Source organism: Toxoplasma gondii, chromosome XII, assembly GCF_000006565.2.
Source record: "Toxoplasma gondii ME49 chromosome XII, whole genome shotgun sequence".
In the NCBI taxonomy this organism is placed as follows: Eukaryota; Apicomplexa; class Conoidasida; order Eucoccidiorida; family Sarcocystidae; genus Toxoplasma; species Toxoplasma gondii.
Genome location: NC_031480.1, coordinates 1,277,680 through 1,297,515, shown reverse-complemented (window position 1 = coordinate 1,297,515; position 19,836 = coordinate 1,277,680). Strand labels below are relative to the sequence as shown.

The following is a 19,836-nucleotide window of genomic DNA, read 5'->3' as shown; positions in this document are numbered from 1 at the left end:
CATATATATATATATATATATATATTATATCATATTATGTATATATGAATTATATATTATATGAGTATACATGTTAGCGTATGTGTGTTTGTTTATGTGCGTCTTCGTAGAAAAGCTTCTGCGTGTAGGGATGCAGAGGTAGCATTCTCTCTGTCGTCGGGTGGATCGTCTGCCTCGTCCTGTGTTCCTGGGCCGAACGCAGAGCGGTCTCCCCTCTCGCGTTTCTTTCTTCTTCCTTGCAACCTCTCGCCATGGCGGAGTTCCACCTCGCCGCCTCGCAGGTGGCGGAAATGTCGGTGGAGGAACTCCACGAGCAGCTTCAGCGACTGCCTCGACAGGACTGGCCTCGCGCGGTCGCTCGACTTCCAGTCGAGAAGAAGAGGGAACTGTGTCGCCTCCTCTCGCGGAGACACACTGAGAAATCGAGAGCTTCTCCCTCGTCTCCCACCGCTTCTTCCTCTTCTTCCTCCTCTGCCTCTTCTCTCGCTTCGTCTCCGAAGGCGCTCCACACCTCTGAGGCTGCGAGCGAAGGTGTCTGTACACCTGAGCCGTCTGACTCGGCGGCACAGGGGTCTCGAGCTCGCGAACCGCCCTCTGCTTCGGCGGGAGACTCCCAGGCGACATGTCGCGCGTCCGGACGCCTCCAGCCAGCTGTCGCTGCGCGGGAGAGGAGACCGGAGAGTGTGGAGCCGCGAGGCCGAAATTTCGTTAAGAGCGAGCGGCAACTCTCTCCCTCGGCTGGCAACAAAGCGTCTTCGAGTGACCCCGCCTCCAGGCTCGCCCCTCGCTCCGGTGTATGTACAGTTCACAGCGAGAAGAAGCGGAAGACGCATCCGTACGGACTTCCGTCGCTGCCTCTCTCAGGTTTCCTCGTAAGTCAAACAGTGCCATGACAGGCGCGCTCGAAGGTATCTGCCGACCTCTCAGCTTCCTTTGTAGGTGTCTGCATCACCTTCGGCGTTCCTTCAACTCTTTCTGACTGCTGGAATCTCTCCTCTTGCTCTGCCGCCCTCGAGGTCGCCTCTCTCATATCTTGTCGAGACGCGCGCAGAGAGCAGAGAGGAGTCACACTCCCCCGTTTAGTCTTCGTGTAGGTCGGGGGTCTCACAATCAATTCTCGGACATGTCTGCAGTTCCCTGTTCGCGCCAGGTGCGAGACGCAGACAGACGTCTGTGTCTTGCGTTTCTCTGTGGAACGCGTTTTTCGAATGACCGCCTGGAACGAAAGCCACGAATGGCAGGTTCCCGAGGCGCAGCAACATGGACTCTTTCTCATGTCTGCATCTTTCCTGCAGCCTCTGCTCTGTCCCCCTGCCTGGGGCTTTGACCTCTGTCGTTCCGCGCCAGCAGCGTCCTCCACTCTCACGCCCCCTTCTGCTTCTTGTTCGTCTTCCTCCTCTTCTTCCTCGTCTTCTGCGTCTCTGTGTGGGCGTCGAGGAGAGGAGGGAGACTCAGAGAGATTCGTCACGTTTCGACGACAGCTGTTTGCGGGGCTTCTGCAGCCGTCGTCTCCGACCGCGACTTTGTTTCGACCTCTGGAGGAACTGGCCTTTGTCTCGGGACTCATCGAACGGCTGCGAGAAGAGAGTCAGGACCCTCTGCCTTCGCGCAGCATCCCGCCTCCCGCCCTGGCGACGCGCGTTCTCGCGGTGTATCTACACTGCTGGCTCGCTGCGTTTCTCCATGCGTTCCACGCCGACACCGTCTTCGCCTACTGCACCTGTCCGGCGAGCGAAGTTGAGGATCGAGACGGCTCTCTCGGTTGCTCCTCTCGCGCTGGAGGCGACGCGAAGGGCAAGCTTGCGTTCTCCGACAACGACGACGAGGCGACGCGCGAGCCAAGAAGGAGAGCACTCTCTGGGGACTTCTTCCGCGCGCCGTCCAAGTGTCGCGGGTGTCTCGCCGTCACCAAGAGGCTGCATGGAACGGCCAACTGGCGGCGGTTCCTCGAAAGGTGAGAAGAACTGGAACTGAGAAAATGAAAGGACGACTCGAAGAAAAGGGGAGGAGAGACACGCGGGTTGATTCTCAGCTTCGCTCTGGGGACCCTGGACAAGTGGTTGACCTGGACAGACGAGAGAAAAGAGTGAAACAAGCGGCGCGCCTCTCTCATCAGTGACTCCTCGACGCTTCTTGTGTAGACGAAACGGAGGAGCAAGAGCGAAGAACAATTTGGAGATTCGAGGATCTTTCTGAAGGACGACCAAGAAGGCGCAAGCCTGGGGTCATTCAACTTTTGAGACAGAGCGCTTGTGTAGATACCTGGGGAATTACGCCCTCCCCCTCCCCGTGATGGATGCAAATGCAAGTCATAGTTTAAGCAACACCAATTTCATTTGTTTGTCGCAAGCATTCAAGAGACTCCGCCGTTGTTCGTTCGGATCCCTTGATCGCTTATGGCTTTCTTCTTTGATTTTCGTTGTCGTTCTGTCACCGCCACTGCCCGCTTCTTCTCTCTTGGCCTCTCAGATACTTTCCTGTTGAAGTGGCGCGCTTCGCCTCCGTCGCCTCCGCCCATCAATCTGCAGCGCGAGCCTTGGCGTCAAATTCCTCTTCTCTCGCTTCTTCGTTTTTCTCTTCGTCTTCCTCTTCTCTCTCTTCTTCTTCCTCTTCTCTCTCTTCCTCTTCCTCTTCCCTCTCTTCCGCTACCTCTTCCCTCGCTTCTTCTTCGTTTTCTCTGCTGCCTCTTCCACTGCGTCCGCAGTACGTATGTGTGGAGCAGCCGTCGGCGTCCGAACTTTCCTCCGCAACCGCAGACCTCAGTCCTGCGGAGAGAGGCCTCAGAGCGGCGGAGGCGGCCCAGCGGCTGCTGCATCCCGAGAGGCGATTCGAGGAGCGCCTGGAGCTGCTGCATGTTCGAAGTCGCAGCCTGGGTGCTCCTGCGTACAGACGCTTCGCAGAGGCGCGCTCGAGGCAACTGCTCAGAAAGACGCTCCAGGCTCTGCCGTTCCGCACTGCCTTTGCGCAGCTCGCGACGCATGTCTGGGCGCTTCCAGCGAAGCCGCCGCCTGTCGACGCAGTCCGCGGGGAGGCCGAGAACGAAGCGACGAAGAAGCCAAGGACCTCTGCCGCAGAAATCCCAACATCCGGAGCCAAGGAACGTGAGGAGGACGCGAGAGAAGGCGGAGAAGACGAAGGCAGAGGACGGGTGGCAGGCGTCGTGCCAGCCGGGCAAATCACTCAACTCTTTCTCTTCATCGTCAACGACCGCCTACAGACCTGCGCCGAGCTCGCGCTGAGGTGTATGTACACCTGGCGAGAGCAGGCCCAAGGGAGGAGCGACGAGGCGAGAGTCGCGGGGGATGCACAGGAGACGAATGCGTTGTTTTCCAGTGCAGACTTTAGGCAGGTAATGACAGCAATGCAGGGAGTTCAGAGTCGTCTTCGATTCGAGAGGGCGACGCTGAGACGTTTTCACTCCCTTTCAGCGACTTCATTCTGCGTCGCCTCTCGTTTCGTTCTTGCCGGGGCGGTGTGTGTCCGAGCTTAAGCTTCTCATGCACCTGTTTTCACTTGCTAGCCGCGCTGCTTCTCTCTCGTGATTTCCCTGCCCCTCTAACTCTTCACTCTCGGTTTTCTCCTTTTGTGTCTGATCGCTCCAGGCAGCTCACTTTTTTCTCGCATGCATGTGCATCCTCTTTGAGGGCATCACCGTCGCCGTTCGTTGTTCTTATCTTCCGCTCCTGTCGCTGATTTCTTCTCCGGCGTTTTTTCCTTGCTCTCTTTCTCTGCGTGGCTGTAAACGCATGCAGGCATCGATCGACACGCAGGTTCCCTCCGTTCTTTTTCTCTTTCTCTCTGGTATCTTTCCTTGTCTTTCTTCTCCTCTTTTCCTGTCGTCGTTTCTCTTCGCTCAGGCTTCGGTGGTTGTTCTGCCTTTGTCTTTCTTGCACAGCTCCCTTGACGCTCCCTTCCCTCCCCGTTCTTCCCTTTCACGCCGCATTTGCTCTTATCTCTCTTGTGCGTTTCTCTCTTGTCTTCTGTCCTTGCGTTGCTCTCTTCTACATGGACTCCTCTTTCTTGCTTTCTCTTTGATTTCCTCGATTTTCAGAGTCCAGAGAGGCAGAGGGCCTTGCTGTCTCTCGGCGCGGTCGCGCGGGGCTGGGGGCTGGCGGAGCCACTTGAGGCAGGAGACGGCGAAGCGCCCAGGAACGCGACGCGAGACAAGCGAGACGAAGAACAGGGAGCCGCTGTGGCAGCAGCGGCTAACCTTCTTTTTCACTGCGTCGATCAGCCTCTGTTCAACATTCTTGTGAGTCGAGAAGAGACAAGAAGTCCAGGAAGTTCCTGGGTTTCCACTTGCCTTTTCTCCACCTAAAAGCCCGTTCGGCCCCGTCTTGCCTCACGGACAAACGGACGGCGTCTCGGGGGACAAGAGGAAAGCGAACAGTTGAACATGAGTTGGACAGGGACTGTGCAATGATCGTGACGCGCCTTCTGTCAGAAACGTGGATCTTCTTTCGAAATGTTTGAAGCAATCAAGCTTTACACTCTCGGACCTGAGTGGAAGAAACAGACACATCTGCAGTCAAAGTGTGTCACAGATGAATCGTGGAGGCCCTGCTGTCTCTTTGGACCGACGGAGTCTCTGTGAATTCGATCTGCGGTCGTAGAGCTCCAGCTCTTCTCGCGCGTTTGTGTTGCCGAGACGAAACACAGAGGAACCTCAGTGGGTTATTCACCAAACCACAAGTGAAAAGAGTCTTTTTTCTGCAAGGCGGGTGAATGACGGTGACGGCTGAAGTGTACGCCCGCCTAGGGCGAGCGGGAGACGAAGTTCCGTCTCTTTTTTGGATTTCTTTTTCAAAAATGGACACCCAACTACCAGTTGCTTGCCCGGAAAGGAGAAAGAAAAAAGCGACTGAACGCGTGAACGGACGCGGACGAGATCTGCGTGATGGTAGCAAGGAGAGAAGAAACCCACTACGACTTAAAAGATTCTGCAGAGAGACGCCGGTGGCAAAAAGACATGAGGCGAACGAAATCTCAACGAGTGCATCTCACCTATCTTATTTCTCCTCGCTGTCTTCTCTCTCTTTCTGGCCTCGCTTCTCGTCCTCTCCCCTTTTGTGTGGAGCCGTCTCTCTGGCACTCCACTTCTTCCTCACCCTGTTCACTCTCCGTCGCTCTCTTCCTTTCTCCTTTTCTCTCTCCCCTGGTCTATCCCTCCACCTCTTTCGTTTCCTGCTGTCTTCTCTCAGGGCTCGTTTCCTCTCTTCTCGTCTGCCTGCGCGGTCGTCGACGTCAGTTCGAAGAAGAAAAAGCGCCGTCCGTCTTATTCGCCTTCCTCATCGCCTTCTTCCGCGTCTTCTTCCTCCTCGTCGTCTTCTGTTTCTCCCGCTTCTTCCTCTTCCTCGTCTCCTTCGTCGCGTTCTTCCTCGTCCTCTCCACAGGAGCAGAACCGAGAACATATGCGTTCTGCTTGGTTCTCTTCTGTGAAAGTGGAAGCGACAGGCGCCGCGAAGGAGAGAGAAATGGGTCTCCGCGAGTCGCAGCAGGCAGAGGGAGGACGTGACTCGCGGCGGAACGAAGATGAGTTCGTCGGTCCGTCTCGCCCGCTGGTGAGTTTCCCCGTCTGATTTCTTGGATAAATTTTCTCTCATGCAACAAACACAAAGAAAGTCTGTTCTCCCCGTTGCTTGGTGCATTCGCGCTTGGCTCCAGGTTTTTCTTTCTTCTCTTGGTTTTTCGTCTTCTCCTCTCTTCTTTTCTCGTGCTCCCTTGTCCCCGCCGCCTCCGTCTTCACGTCAGAGGCCTCGCTCCGATGTTCGCATCTTTCCGCATTTTCTCTCGCATCTTTGCTTTTTCTGCCGCCTCCCTGCGATTCCATGTCGCTTCTCTCATCCCCCTACCTTCCTCGATTCTGTCTTGGTTTTTAGTCGGACTCCCTCGTCCCTGCCAACGCAGAGGAAACAGAAGGATCTGCTCGCTGGTCGGCCCTCATCGACGCGGCAATAGATTTCTGCGTCCGCAGAGAAGAGGAAACGTCACCTGCTTCTTCGCCTTCTTCTCCTTCTTCCTCTTCTTCCTCTTCTTCCTCTTCTTCTCCCGCGTCCTCTTCGTCGCGCCAGGGAGAGACTGGGGGAAGGAAAGGACGCGGGTGCAAGCGTCGACGCAGTCGGAGTGACGAAGAAGGGAGCGAGGAGAGAGACGCAGAGAAGGAACAGAACGAAAAGAAAGCAGAGAAAGGAAAGAAAGAAGAGAAAGAAGGCGACAAGTGGAGGCTGCCAGGAATCGATTTGTGTGGAGCGTTTGTCGCTGTGCGCGTGCAGCAGCTCTGGACGGCAAGTCAGGGCCAAGGGGATTGCCGAGAGGTGAGAACGAAGTCGCGCAAAGTTTTAAGAGAAAAAGGGAACATAGAGGGAGCGAAAGAAGGGGAGGAAACGAAGAGGAGAGACGGCGCGAACGGCAGAAGAAACGACAGACGAAAGAGGAGAGAATGAGAGGACAAGGGAGAGAAGAAAGGACGAATCCACTCTCGAGGTCGAGCCTCGTCTATGATTGGTGATTTCCTTAGTTTTACTTCGTTCCGTTGTCTTCTTGTTTTACTCTGTTGCTCACCAGTTTTTCTTCGTGTTTCGTCTCCTCAGCCGTAGTGTCTCCTTGTCGTGACTCTGTTCCTTCTCCGTCTTCAGATGATCAACCAGGCTCTGCGAGAGTGGCGCACTGCAGGCGCTGCCTTGGCCTCCGGCAGTTTGCCAGACGAGGGGAAAAGCGAAGATGGACGAGGAGAAGTCTGCGAAATCCAGGAAGAAAGTGACGCATGCACTCAGTCTGTCAAACTCCTCCTCTCCCTCCATAAGCAGCTACGTCAGGTACTCTCAACACACAGCTCTCTCCTCTTTTTTCACCCAAGCGCGCATGCATATACTTGTAGGCAGATAAATGGTCGTGTGAGTGTACTTGCGAATATATATGCATAAATATGCATATTTTTGGCTTCGTTGCGACGTCGTTATGTTATTTTTTCGTGTTTTCTGCGGTGTAAGAAAACATGAATATGTGCATGTTCGTGTATCTGCATGCGAAGAGAGTCGCGTAGCCGCAGGCAGCAAGAGAGTAGTAGCGATAGATAGGCAAAGGTGGAGGCGGCTCGACGGATCGTTGGCTGGAGAGAGATAGATGTGCAGTCGTAGAACGAGGTAGAAAGATTGATCTAGATGGATATTTGAGACTTCCAAGATTGGCTTCTGCAGTTTTGTTTTTACGTCCCATGACATGTCGTGATCTCCTGTCTCTTCTCTTGTAGACAAAGCATCCTCGTGATTGTTTGCATGTGGACATGCGTTTTTCCTTTTCTTGCATCTGTATTGTTTGTCCTTTCGTTCTGTTTCCTTGCGTGCTTTTCCCTCCTCTTCTGTCTTTTGTCTCGTTCTCCCTCTTCTCTGTTTTCGTTGTTTTTTATCTCTTTTTTCTGCGTTTCCTTGCATGCGCACAGATGTACGAACACATGGCGGCCGCGAGCAGGATGGCTGCTTTGCTGTCGCTTCTGCGGTCCTCTTCGCCCCGTGTTCAGCAGCCGCGGTTTCTCAGTATGCGCGAGCTTCTGGATGTGAACTGCCTCTTGCAAGCGCAGGCTTCGCTCCTCTCTCGGAACGCCTCGCGCTTCCTCTCACGCACCCGCAAAGCCTCAAAAAGGACGGCGAAAAAAGAAGAAGAGGGAGAAGAAGGAGAGCGAGAAGAGGCAGACTAGGGCGTGGAAGCAGAAACCGGAGAAGCAGAGGGAGCGAAAGGTGAAGTGACGCAGAGACAGTGAAACGCGTGCAATGGGGAGGACGGGAGACGAAGCAGAGGCCGGTTAGAAGATATGCCAAGAGAAGAGCTGAGGGAGAGAAGAGCTGAGGGAGGAAAAACGACGGGAGAAAAGAGAGGACGAGGAATAAGATAGGGGCGACAACACTCAAAAGCGAGAGAACGCATGCAACCAAGAGATGAAGGAACCGTACAAACAGCGACAAGTGGAAGGAGAGAAGACCTAAGTGAAAGGGCAAGAGGAAAGAAGCAACGGAGAAGAGAAAAATCCGGAACCTTTCTCTGTACGTGAGATTTGTTTTCGTCCTCGCCCAGGTCGGCATATGAGCTCACCGTCACGCTTCTTTGCGTCTGTCTCTCGTTCGTCTCTCTGCCGATGCTTGAGAATTTTTGCTTCTCGTCTTCTTTGTGTTCCTCTCTCTTTTCGCGTTTGCCGTCTCTTCCTCCTCTCTGTTCCTACCTCTCTTGATTCTTTTGTCGCTGCTCGTTTTATTCACCGTTGTGGCCCGAGCGCATGTTTTCTTCTGGGATGCTGAGGAGAGCTCGAAGAATCAAACATCGAAATGTCTTCACAGCGCAGGCGCCTTGGCGTCTGCGCATTCCGCGGGGGAACAGCGTGGAGTCTCCAGAGCACGGAAAGAAACAGAGTTTTGAAAGAAAAACCGACTGCGCATAGGTTAGAGACGGACGCCGATTTTACTGGAGAGCAGAGAATCAAAGACACATTTTTAGAGGTTGAAAAGAACAACTTCACGAGAGCCCTCGAAGAAGACGCGCATCGCCCAGGCACCGAAAAAAGAATAGATCTATTCGGGAGCGCGAAATGCCAAGCAGATCTGCAGGGTGGCCGACTCATAGCCACATCTGCCATATTGTCCGAATTTGGATTTCCCAGTGCGAGGAACGTCAGAAAAAAAGAAAAACTGCGTCCCCAAGTGTCAGAAGAGTTTCGCGGTCTCTACTGCCCGTGGTGCTCTCTCTTTACATATCCACGTGTATATATATATATATATATATATATATATACTTTTATTTATACATATACATTTGTATGTCTAGTATTAATATAGGCATATGCATGTATATAGCTGTATGCCATTTTATATTTAGATGCATATGCGTGAAACGATGAGGAAAGCTCTCGAGTCTATCGCGGACACAGAGGTCTGAGGGTAGCGTCTATTTTCTGTTTGAATGCCAAGACCGAGCTTCGACGTTTCCGGAGCGTAAGCAGTCACCTGTCGAAGCGAAAAAGGTCTGTACGTCCGTCAAAGAAATATGTTGAATCATGGAACGCACAAGAGAACTCACAGTCGGTAATACACAAACACGACGGCCGCCTGACAGTCGAACCCGCTGTAAGTACAACCCAGAAAAGGGCATTTGCATCAGCGACAACACAGTCCGTTTCAACGCTCGCTTGCTTAACTCTCTGCCGCATTGAGTTGCGACAGAATCCTTCCCTTCGTGGCGTTTGCGTCCTGCATCCAAGTCCTTTTCATAGTGGCAGACATCTCCTTCCTGTGGTCTCAGTGCTACTCGACTGTCTCCTGGAGAGGCGAGTTCCCCGAAAACGAACGCGAGGGAACCGAATGAAGCGTAGAGACACGAAATGTCAGCCAAATCCCGAAACAAGAAAAGCTTTGTCTCTTTTACACAGCGAGAAGAAGGGAAGCCAGAGTCACTGGAAACGCGCGTTTGATGCTCAGCCTGCCGCAGCCGAGGCGAGGAGAGATCCACAGAGCAGACGAGAAAGCGACTGAGAAAGTTTCACAGATGAAGGCCGAGAACCCCGAGAGAAAGGAGCAAAACAAAGGCTGAGGCAGAAGCAGAGACTACGAAACTATAGTGAGAGACAAAGAAGTCAGAAGAACATCTGGAAACGAACGACGAAAAAAGGAGAGACAGGTTCGCGATACACGACAGATGAGGACAGAGGGAAGCAGAGACCAGTTGCTCGCCAGAGCGTCCGAGAGAGAGACACGGAAAGAGAGAACACGGGAGAAGAAAACATTCCCCGTCTCTATCGTTTTTTTAAAAAAAATTTAAAACTTTCTTTATTAGAAAGTTCTTTAACATAATTTCTTTCAAAGAGAAGGTTATATGAACCTAACTATTTGCCTGTTGAAGAAGGAACCGATTCGTTATGGAGGAAGGCCTATAAAGGCAAGTTTTAATAAAGGATTAAAAGCTTATGAATATTTTAGTTCATGTTATGGGTTCCTCTTTCGATTCTCACGCCTCACTCTCCTCTCTTCCATTTAGTGTATCGGCCCTCTTGGTTTTGATCTCCTGTTTCTCTTCATTCTTCCCCTCTCCCGTTGTAGCATGTGCAGTGAGACAGGCAGAAGAAGGCGGAGAAGAGTTGTGCGCCTCCTGGGCGACCGCATCTCTTGAAGACCCTTTAGGCGGCAGTTTTCTTTCTTTGATTTTCGGGAGCTGCGCTTGCGTGGAGTCCACAAGGATCGTCACCGGTCCGTCGTTGACTAGTTCGACGCCTGATTTAAAGCAACAAAAGGCAAAACAGCAAAAAACAAGTAAAACCCAAAAAATTTTAAAGAGCGAAAAGCAGTTCCGACAGCCTCTGTGGCGCGGCCCGGAAATCGTGAACGCTGACCATCGAAAAATCCAAAGACATGACCTTCCTGCAACTCTCTTGTGTGAACCACGACGCACTGTAGACCCCGGCAAATGCTCAAGTGACGACTCCTCGACAAAGACTCAGTTATGTCTACATTCAAGTACATAAACGTAACTACATGAATGTATACCCATAAACATATATATATATATATATATATATATATATATATATATATATGCACACGCTCGTTTGCAGATGGGAGAGAACTGAGGAAGAAATCACAGACAGGAAGCAACAGACGAAAGACGTAGAAACTGATTCGGAAACGTCCACACTTCCTGGCAAGCACAACAAGCATACCAAGACGGCGCATGTAACTCCTCCACGTCTACCTATATATATACATATATATATATATAGTATACATCTATATGCGAATACATGTTGATGCAAATATATGTATCTACATATAAAAAACATACATGTATATATGCAGTTATATGCATATACCGAGACATATGTATATATATATATATATATATATATATATATATATATATATGCAGGCCTGCATTTAAAGCCTGAGCACAGGAAACGATTGGAACGGTAATAGAAAGATATATAAAGCAAGTATGGGTCGAGAGTGCAGAACGGCCCACTGGCAAAGAACCTACGCATGTAGTTTTGGAATTTCCCAGTTTGAATTTTTTCTGGTTTGTATTGTCGCCTCATCTCCGCCACGACCTTCTCGAACAGGCTACGAGCTTGGTCAGGACTCATGGCTGAAGTGACCGCGCAGACGCAAGCGCAAAAACATTGAAGAAATAGTTTCAAAGTGCAGGAAACAAATACATAAACAGGTGAATTGTACCTGAAGAAGATACAGAGATGGAAAAATATAAGCGGCAAAAATTCAGAGTGTATGGACGAAGGCAGAAATACACACACGAAAGTAAATTTATACAGGTGAAAGTACACAGAAACGCTTCTCGTGGATTGAGTGTACCTACACGTGTTGATCCTTTCACAGCCACATTCGGAAACATGCTTTCTACAAATACAAATTGCTAACACATACGAATCATTGATCGCATTAGTTATACAGAGAAGAACAGACATACACGAACCTGTATATCCATGGACGGAGAGATGTAGAGGTCTGTATTTTTTACATCTATATGCATATATACGTACATGCGTAGAGAGAAAAAGAACGAGAGAGTGAGAGGGGAAAGAGAGAAAGTTGAAGGTACGTAGAGAGAGACAACCTGCTGGATAACTAATGAAATCGACAGAAACGAGAAAAGCTAGTCTCTTCATAAACCAAGACGGATATATATATATATATATATATACGTATATATGTATATGTATTTATGTATTTACATACAGATGCATTTGAAGGGATGAGCATGCGCGTCGAGAACGACGACGCACAGAGAAAGGACAAGACCCTTGGTAGACGCAGGGGCGGGAGGAAGAGAAAGAATGAACGAAGACAAGAAACGTTGAGGTGGAAGGACAAGCACAGCAAATCAAGAAGAGAATGGACTGAAGGGAGGAAGAAAGAAGGAAAAGACCCGACAGCAAAGAAACGGAGGGCCAGCGAGGACCTGTGGAAAGCCAGGAGGCAGCCAAAAAGGCTGGAACACTCACCTGCATGGAAATCAGGTTTGTTCCCTTTTTTCAGATGCCCCATAAGGGTAAACTGAGAAACGACGAGCACCTCTGTATAGACAGCATAACGTGAGTGGGAAGAACGTAAACCGCGAGCTAGAAAATCCATTGTCGCACGCACTACGCATATTTGCATCTACAAGTATATACCTTTCTACCAATTTACACAGTCTACATAGACAGAGAGACACAGAGATAGAGAGATAGAAAGAGAGACAGATAGATAGACAGATAGATAGATAGGGAGACAGATAGAGAGAGAGAGAGATAGGCAGAGAGAGACACAGAGAGGGAGAGATGCACAGAGAGATACAGAGATAGATACAAGGCTCGATACATGCATTCACGCATTCGAAGAAAGCACGGAGAACAGCAGGACCGAAATGGATACCAATGGAAAAAGAGCGTCAACACATCCATTGCAGTCGATATGAGAATACGCAGACGTAAGAATGCTGCGCTCGACCGAAAAAAAAGGAAACGAAAAAGGAAACGGAGACGGGGGCGCAAGCAAGGAGGGGAATTCGAGGCATCTTCGTTTTTCGAAAGGGAAGAGCTTTTCTTTCTCTGGATCCAAGCGAAGAGGACAGGCGCTCTTGAGACACAGCAAAGGACGGAAGCAAATGGTGAAAAGACAGGGAAACGCGACTCGACGCAGAGGAAGCTGAGGAGACACCTACGCGAGAAGATGTGAGAGGGAAAGGGGGCAAAGAGTCAAAGGTGAGAAGGCGAGACAGAGCATGAAGTGACAGTGAGAGGCGTTTGAAAAGAGAACAGAGACAAGAAACGCAACTAGCAAAAGCTCGAGCGTACCGTAATCTCTGTCGACGACGCAAGAGGCCCAGCTTTTGGAGGGGTCCTTCACATCTGCAAAAAAGATGAACCTCGCCAGAACAAAAGCACAATGCAGAACGCGAGACAGCGAAGGAAAGCTTAACATGCGCAGCTCCTCGCATCCGGCATCTGTCGCGAACACGCGTCACCGGGTGAAGTGAATGCACAACGAAAAGAGGGAAGGAGCAAGAGAAGAGACAGGCCAAACGAAAGAAGGGCGCAGAGGAGAAAGAAGAAGGAACCGGAGGACACCCTTCACCAAGAGAGAAACGACAACTCTGGAGGCAGCCAGGAACCTGGGATGAAAGAGAAGCAGGATGTCCAGCGAGGAAAAGAGAAAACGGAGAAGGAACAGCATGCGAAACGTGCAGAGATGCGAGATAGAAAACCGGAACGAAGACCGCGACACCAGAGAGAACAGACAAGCGAGAGAGGAGGCTCTTTCGACGCCTGTCAAGAACCCTGGACAAGAGATCCCCTTTTCTTTGATCAAAGATGGGAGACTCTCCCGTTCTTCTCTCACCGTCCCAGAGTCTCGACTTCAAGCACTTTCGAATGCAGTAGTCGGCATCCTCCCTATCGAGAACAGAAGACACCGCATTGAAGACCACAAACAAGCAGCGAAAATAAGCCATTCACACTGCAACGGTTTGTTTCGCCTCCTGCGCATCACCCGACTGTCTCCAGAAACAAATGCTTTGTCTGGATGGAGAAAAGGCAACATGTGACTGTATTTTCAGGAGAGGGTGTTTATGTAGAATGCGCATATGTAGCGGAGCGTAGACGCGTGTTGCGGGAACGTCTCAGTTCCAAAATAGACACAGAAGAGTTGAGCTTTGTGGGTGAGTGGATTTGTGGGAGAAACGGACGTGGGGAGGGCTGTACGACGAGTTTTACGAGATATTCTGTAGAGAAGGCGACGCCGGATGTCGAATCAGATGAGTAAACGCTGAATGACGTGCAAGGTTGCGACGGCCACTTGAAGATTAGGAATGTGAAACCTCTACAGAACGTCTTACAAAAAGCTGGGGAAAATGTGCCATGAAAAGAAGAAACATACCACTTGTCTTCGCCGCTGATCCCGAGGAGACAGACAATGCCGCGACCGATCTTCCCCGCAAGTTCGCCTGTTTCGACCACCTGCACGCAGGCGCTCTCGACTCGCTGCAAGACCATCCGCATTTTTCCGCGCAGTTTGAAGCATCTGAAGAAACTCCTCCGTCGCCGAAAGACCAAAGTGAAGGGTGAAAACTCTGAAACGCTTCCGACAAGTCGCGTGTCTTGTTCTGCAGCCGCCACCCGTGCGCCGTCTCCGGTCTAGTGACAGCCGCTCTGAGGATAAACGAACTTTAGAAAGGAGCTAGACACAACCGAATGACAAGGCGAGGCTGCCCGGTCATACCTGAATGAATTAGCGTTTTTCTAAGCGGAAACAATTCTGTTTCTTGTGCGTTCTCAGGCTTCGGTGACGCTTCTTAGACGGTTGACAAAACGCGCGTGCATGCGTGCACCTCAAATCGATGCCAGACAACCTTGAGAGGAAAGGTACCTTGGTAAAAGGCATCCTCCCCAGACACCTAATGGCATGCACGAGTGTGTGTGGTCTCGACAAACTCTCGGTGTGGGCAGAAGAGATAAGAAGCGCTTTGCCGTCGTGGGTGGAACGCGGTGACACACCGCGCAAAGAAAGTCCAGCTTCGAGGGTGCCGGCGGGTCAAGACCGAGGGTGCCGGTCTGCGTTGTGTTGGCGGTAGCAAAGTAGGGATATAAGGACTTCCTCAGGGTCCACGAATCGGACGTGCAGAAAGAAAGGATGCCTCCTTCTGGACAGTAACAATCAGTGGTTTCTCGAGCTTGCTTCAGCCTCTGGGTTTGAGGGGTTTTGAAGAGTGACATGAGCATCAGCACCAGCGATGTCTTGTGTAAAAAGACTTTCTGCACAGGTCATGAGATGCGCTTCAGACAACAAGAGACTATTCGTTTGGCGACTAGCTCCATGCTCAAAGAAGAACGCCGGTGGCTGCAAGAGTCTGAGTTGGCGCACATGCTTATGCTTGCCGTGCCACGTCCCAGTGCCTTCTTGCCGTCTCATCTCGATACAGAAACCAAAGCGTCGTTACCCAACCTCAGAATTCTGGGAGTCTGCAGCCTCCAACTGGCATAGCGAGTTCCATGGAGAAGACTCTGCAGATAACGAACTGTCATCCTGGCCCCTGAAACTGTGTGCCCTGGCGAAAGGGAGGAACAGGTGTTATGATAAGCAGCAGTGTAATTCAACAGAACGACGGTGATCACAAACCGTCAGATCACAAAGAAACGAGTCAAGGATACCTCTAGTCTCTGCGGCATGGCTCTTTCCTCATTTCATCTCTTGATGAGGTCAGCTCCATGTGCCGAAAACTGACCCGTAAACATCAGCAGCCTTCCCGCAACAGTGTAGGCGCGCAGAGTCTTTCCGGACGGGGACTTTCGAGGGAACCTGCATGTTCGAAAGGCGTCTCATTCAATCGGCTGAGTGTTTTTTTCACCGGCAACAAGCGCAAGAGGAGAAAGCGGTGTTTCCCGCTCGACAGGAATTTTGTTTCTGTTCAACAGTAGCCGCTTGAGACGTCGTTGAAGACTGATGGCGTACCATCAACAGGCGAACAGCCCAGCATTTCGCTTGAGAGAAAGTAGGCGCTTGTGACCCACGTAACTGGCAGACGCGGGCGTTCTGCGAAATAAGCATTCGCAGCGGTATGTACAACTGGCCACCGGACATCCACAGCACCCTCAGTCCCCGTCAGCGCGCTGCGGTTTCAGCGACAACCCCGAGAGTCCCGCACCAGACGACATCCTCGCAGCAAAACCCTACGCGGGACTAGTGGACGAAGTCGAGCTGTGCCGGTTGCAGGGACGACAGCAGAGGCCGTTAAAGTCAGACACGCATCTTCTGGAGCCGTCCGTGGACATGGCCAACCGATGCTGTTGGAAATTGGTGCCAAGAAATTAACACTCACCGAATGTTCCACCATAACAATGTGTAACTGTGTGAGTCACTGGCGAAGTGACGGCTGTGAGCAGCCTGCTAGGTGTATGTACACCTGGCTTCCCTTGCATCAAACTGCCTCTCCTGCTCCCGAAAGGGTTCTGTTACTGGCGGGTACCACCATGTAGCTCCTACAGAATACGGGCTATCGTGTCTACTGCAAAGGTGCTCTAAGCAAAAGATGTGTCAGGAGGCGTGTAACGCTTGTGCAACTACGATCTGTTAGAGGCAGTCCTGGGGACGCCACATTTGGAAGCGCAGGTCAGGATATTATTGGCAGAGCGTTCCAGTAACGGAGTGCCACTAGAAGATGAACAGAAGCGGGTGGCCAAAATAATTTCTGGCCGAACAGTTCAAGCTAGAAAGACGAAAAACGGTAACTCACATGTGCAAGGAACGCGAACGAACGCAGGCATTAGGGCCAGCGGCAATCCCCGAGACCACGAAACACAGTGACACCGGCACTTTTTCGCATGCTCGAGTCGATTTGGCGAGCTTCACTGACTAGTCCCTCTCGGTTCTGGCGAACTCGAAATATCGACAAGTACTTGAAAACGACACGGAAACTGCAGCGACTTCCCGTACAAAAAGACTTCCACTTTCCTTACCATCGACATCTGGTTGCCAGCGACACGTGTAGCTTAGTTGCATGACCGCCTCATCACCGATATTGTTGGAACGGTGCATGTCAGGGAAAACACACATGCACATACAAGGCACGACATCGATGCGTCCTAGCCCCTTTTCAAGTTCATCGTAGAGACATCCATTCCGCGGCGAATTTTCGGCCTTTCTACACATGTGTGTGCGCGGTTTCCGCCTTGTTGCCCAGTGTGATTGCCTTTTCGTGGGAGGGAGACTCGTCAGTCAGTGGTCGTTCTCTTTGTGTCAGCTCGAAAAACGGTTCGCGCGCCCAGCGGAAAACAGCGAAAAGCTCAGGCAGCGACGGCGTTGGCCGTAGGCGACTTCTCCATCAAAGCTGCCTCCTTGTCCTTCTTGATTTGCTCCGCAAACTCGGGCGTCTTGGTGCAGACAATGGTAATCTTGGGGACCATCTTGAGTGCAGTGCGGGTGGACGAGAAATAAGACGTCTCGACTTTTGTGATGGTTGCCGAATTGTCCCGCTGAAGAAGCGACGCGGCACCAATTGCGGTCTTTGTCGCCATGCCCAGACCTGTTTCACAAGAGAGAAGCGGCGCAAAAATTTGAAGTCAGAGCCTGCGCTACGACTGCACTACAAACAGCTTGCCAGAACACTCCCCACTTTCACAACCACCAAACTGGATAAAACTCCGGACGCAACACGAGATCGTACCAACCACCCCAGCCCGCTGAACTCCTTTCTGCGCCCACCAGATTTCACATCCAGCCATTCTCATCCCCATAGCACTTCCGAAAAGCAGAAAAATCCACAGTACGTTCGCCTGATCCGCGAAAATCGTTTGTACACACAACCACTGCCCCACCGTGGTCTGCCCAAAGAATCATAACCTCACCAACAGGTGGATAATGCAGTACAGGGACTCCGCTTCAGCGAATGAGAAACACAGTCACGTCTTCATTCTTTTACACACATGATCACAAACTTCTTCGTCTGTGTCCGGCATTCACACGTGAGTGCAGTGGAAATTTCAGCGCAGATCCGACTTCCCGCCTAACCACATACATTGCAGATATTTGGACGTAAGAATACGACCTGCAAAAGCACAGTTGTTGCCACTACGTTACAGACCCCCTTTCACCTTTAACACGAGTATACGAGTACTTTGGCGGTCGTTAACGGGGGCTCAGACCCGACACTATTCGTGGCTTGCTTCCACCAGGATCCCATTTACCACACCGAAAACCGCAGTCTCAGCCACAACAGGGAAAAGACACTTGAATAACGCACCTGTGATGATGACTTCATCGCAAGCGGGCTTGTCGTCACGGCCGACAAGCATTCTCTTGCCGATGCGGGCATAGAAGCCTGGGATCTTATCCATGGAAACCTGTGAAACGCAATGCACAACACCGTCACATCCGAGTGAGTCCGATTCGTGGCTTCCATCGTGAAACGCATGCAGCACGCGAGGCACGAGTGAAAGGATCTGCCACTCGTGCGAATCTCTGCCACTGCTTCGACCGGTAAGCAGCACATTCGACATGTTTGTTACCGGCCGCATCCCAGTGACCCACGGTGCGCTACGGAACACTTGCTCGCTATGGCGGAAGTGCGGCACAAAAAAAATCTGTGGCCCTTGTCCAACAGCTCCACAACAGACCGTCGCTATCATTTGGGAAGAAATCTTTTCCGGGATGCTTTCCATCCCAAGGAAAACAGGAGACGAACCCCACCCTTGCGCAGGTGTCGGTGCGTCTGCGGTTTGAGCGACCGGCCACGCGACGCCTTGCAGCGCAGATCACGAAATCGGATTGGTTTTCAGGACACAAAACGCCCCTTCCTTGGTAAGAACAGTTTACACGTTTGAAAAGGCACGAAGAAAGAGCAAGTGCACATTTGAGTGGGGGGAGCAGCGGCCCTGCCTGCTGGGTCCGCCTGCACGCGTTGTCTACGGTAGGAGCGCTCGGGCGTCCGGTTGCAGGAAGGCACTCCAATCTTTGTCGCAGTACGGAGTGGAAAACTCACCAGAATCGAGTTATCAGGGCGCGCACTGCCTGCAGCCGCGTCTCCTTCCGTTGAGTTCGCAGCTTGCGAGGTGGCATTGGGAGCCGGGGCGGCGGCGACGTCTGCCATTGTGTTGGGAAAGTCAGGAAAGTTTTGAGGGAATCCACAAGAACGGTTTCGAGAGACACAAATGTTTCAAGGAATCAGAGTGATTTGTGCAGCCGATTCTCTGCAAAAATGTCCAAACCTAGGGGGATGCCACACAGGAGTTCACAATCGGCGCTATCCCCTTTTGAACCAGGCTTTTTGGAGCAATCCAGCGAGGCACGCAACATGCATGAACGCGTGACCCGCACAGTGCGCTTCTACGCTTATTCGTCCAGGTCCGCCCCGAACGACCTGGAATCCCTTGAGTACACAAAACTCTCCACGCTACTGCATATTCTATGAATGCGCGTACCAGAAGGCTCACTTTTTGCTCTATTCAGCGTGACCAGAACTTTTTCCGAGTGACCCGCAGATGCCGTGAAACCTTCATCAAATAACCCGATACAAACCCCACCGTTCTTTGACGAGAACTCCCCCCTGTATCACACCCCTTGCGGTGCATGCCTGAACCGCCTTTCCTGCCAGCTGCTGTCAGGTTCGAGTCCAAAGGTAGAAAACTCCATTCCACACTGAAACTTACTTGCCTTTCCTGATGCCTCCCCAGCACATCACAGTCCCCCTTGGACCGCCTCACGCAACACCCCCGACAGTGGTCTCGCACTTCACTCTCGTCTCAACTTTTCTTTGCCACGTTTTGGATTCCCCGATATTGAAAAAAAGGCGGTTCGTTCGCTGAGAGTCCACCCTAGTCAGGTCTAACGTGACAGAGAAATCGAGAGTTCTGGTATTGCTTCTCTGCATCTTCCGTCTGCTCGGAAAGCGCGGGTTTCGCTTGCCGCGGGGAACGCTTATGTGTTCTTGCTTTTGAGGACTTCACACGAGTCACACACAGGGATACTTATATACAATCACGCTCTTTTCTAGGAAACCCCGTAAGATTTGGCGAAGCACGTCAACTCTGACAGAATCAAAGCTGGAAAACCATGCGGGGCCTTGCAGCAGGAAGCCCGTTCGATTGGTCATTCGATAGGCTACGCAGGCGCCGGCTTCGCGCTCCGAGGGCGCCCTGTCTTGAAGACTGAAGACTCTTCCTCGGGTAAATCAGTCATTAAAGTGAAAGAGAGCTGCAGCAGAAGAGCTGTCGGATATTTGCTAGAGTGTGCGCAGCAAATGAAACTCTGTTTTCATGGCATAACCGTGTGACGATAGAGAGCTGGGTCGAGTCTCAATGGCAAGGGCTATCCA

At 51.5% G+C, this 19,836-nt stretch overlaps 3 protein-coding genes across 3 annotated transcripts; 1 reads left to right on the top strand and 2 right to left on the bottom strand.

The window, feature by feature from the left end:
• Nucleotides 1–76: 76 nt before the first annotated feature.
• TGME49_218800 (hypothetical protein) lies at nucleotides 77–7,972 on the top strand. The gene is made up of 8 exons (XM_002370613.2): nucleotides 77–872; nucleotides 1,296–1,954; nucleotides 2,470–3,349; nucleotides 4,052–4,252; nucleotides 5,202–5,561; nucleotides 5,880–6,314; nucleotides 6,636–6,815; nucleotides 7,439–7,972. Exons 1-8 carry the CDS (start codon nucleotides 252–254, stop codon nucleotides 7,691–7,693), a joined length of 3,591 nt encoding a protein of 1,196 aa, XP_002370654.1. The 5' UTR covers nucleotides 77–251; the 3' UTR covers nucleotides 7,694–7,972.
• A 959-nt stretch (nucleotides 7,973–8,931) lies between these two features.
• On the bottom strand, nucleotides 8,932–14,409 carry TGME49_218810 (histidyl-tRNA synthetase). Its single transcript, XM_002370614.2, has 6 exons — nucleotides 13,908–14,409; nucleotides 13,371–13,423; nucleotides 12,827–12,880; nucleotides 11,993–12,064; nucleotides 11,011–11,118; nucleotides 8,932–10,250 (listed from the first exon to the last, which is right to left on the bottom strand). Exons 1-6 carry the CDS (start codon nucleotides 14,027–14,029, stop codon nucleotides 9,988–9,990), a joined length of 672 nt encoding a protein of 223 aa, XP_002370655.1. The 5' UTR covers nucleotides 14,030–14,409; the 3' UTR covers nucleotides 8,932–9,987.
• A 1,576-nt stretch (nucleotides 14,410–15,985) lies between these two features.
• TGME49_218820 (alba 2) lies at nucleotides 15,986–18,776 on the bottom strand. Its single transcript, XM_002370615.2, has 3 exons — nucleotides 18,505–18,776; nucleotides 17,767–17,866; nucleotides 15,986–17,049 (listed from the first exon to the last, which is right to left on the bottom strand). Exons 1-3 carry the CDS (start codon nucleotides 18,610–18,612, stop codon nucleotides 16,811–16,813), a joined length of 447 nt encoding a protein of 148 aa, XP_002370656.1. The 5' UTR covers nucleotides 18,613–18,776; the 3' UTR covers nucleotides 15,986–16,810.
• Nucleotides 18,777–19,836: the final 1,060 nt, after the last annotated feature.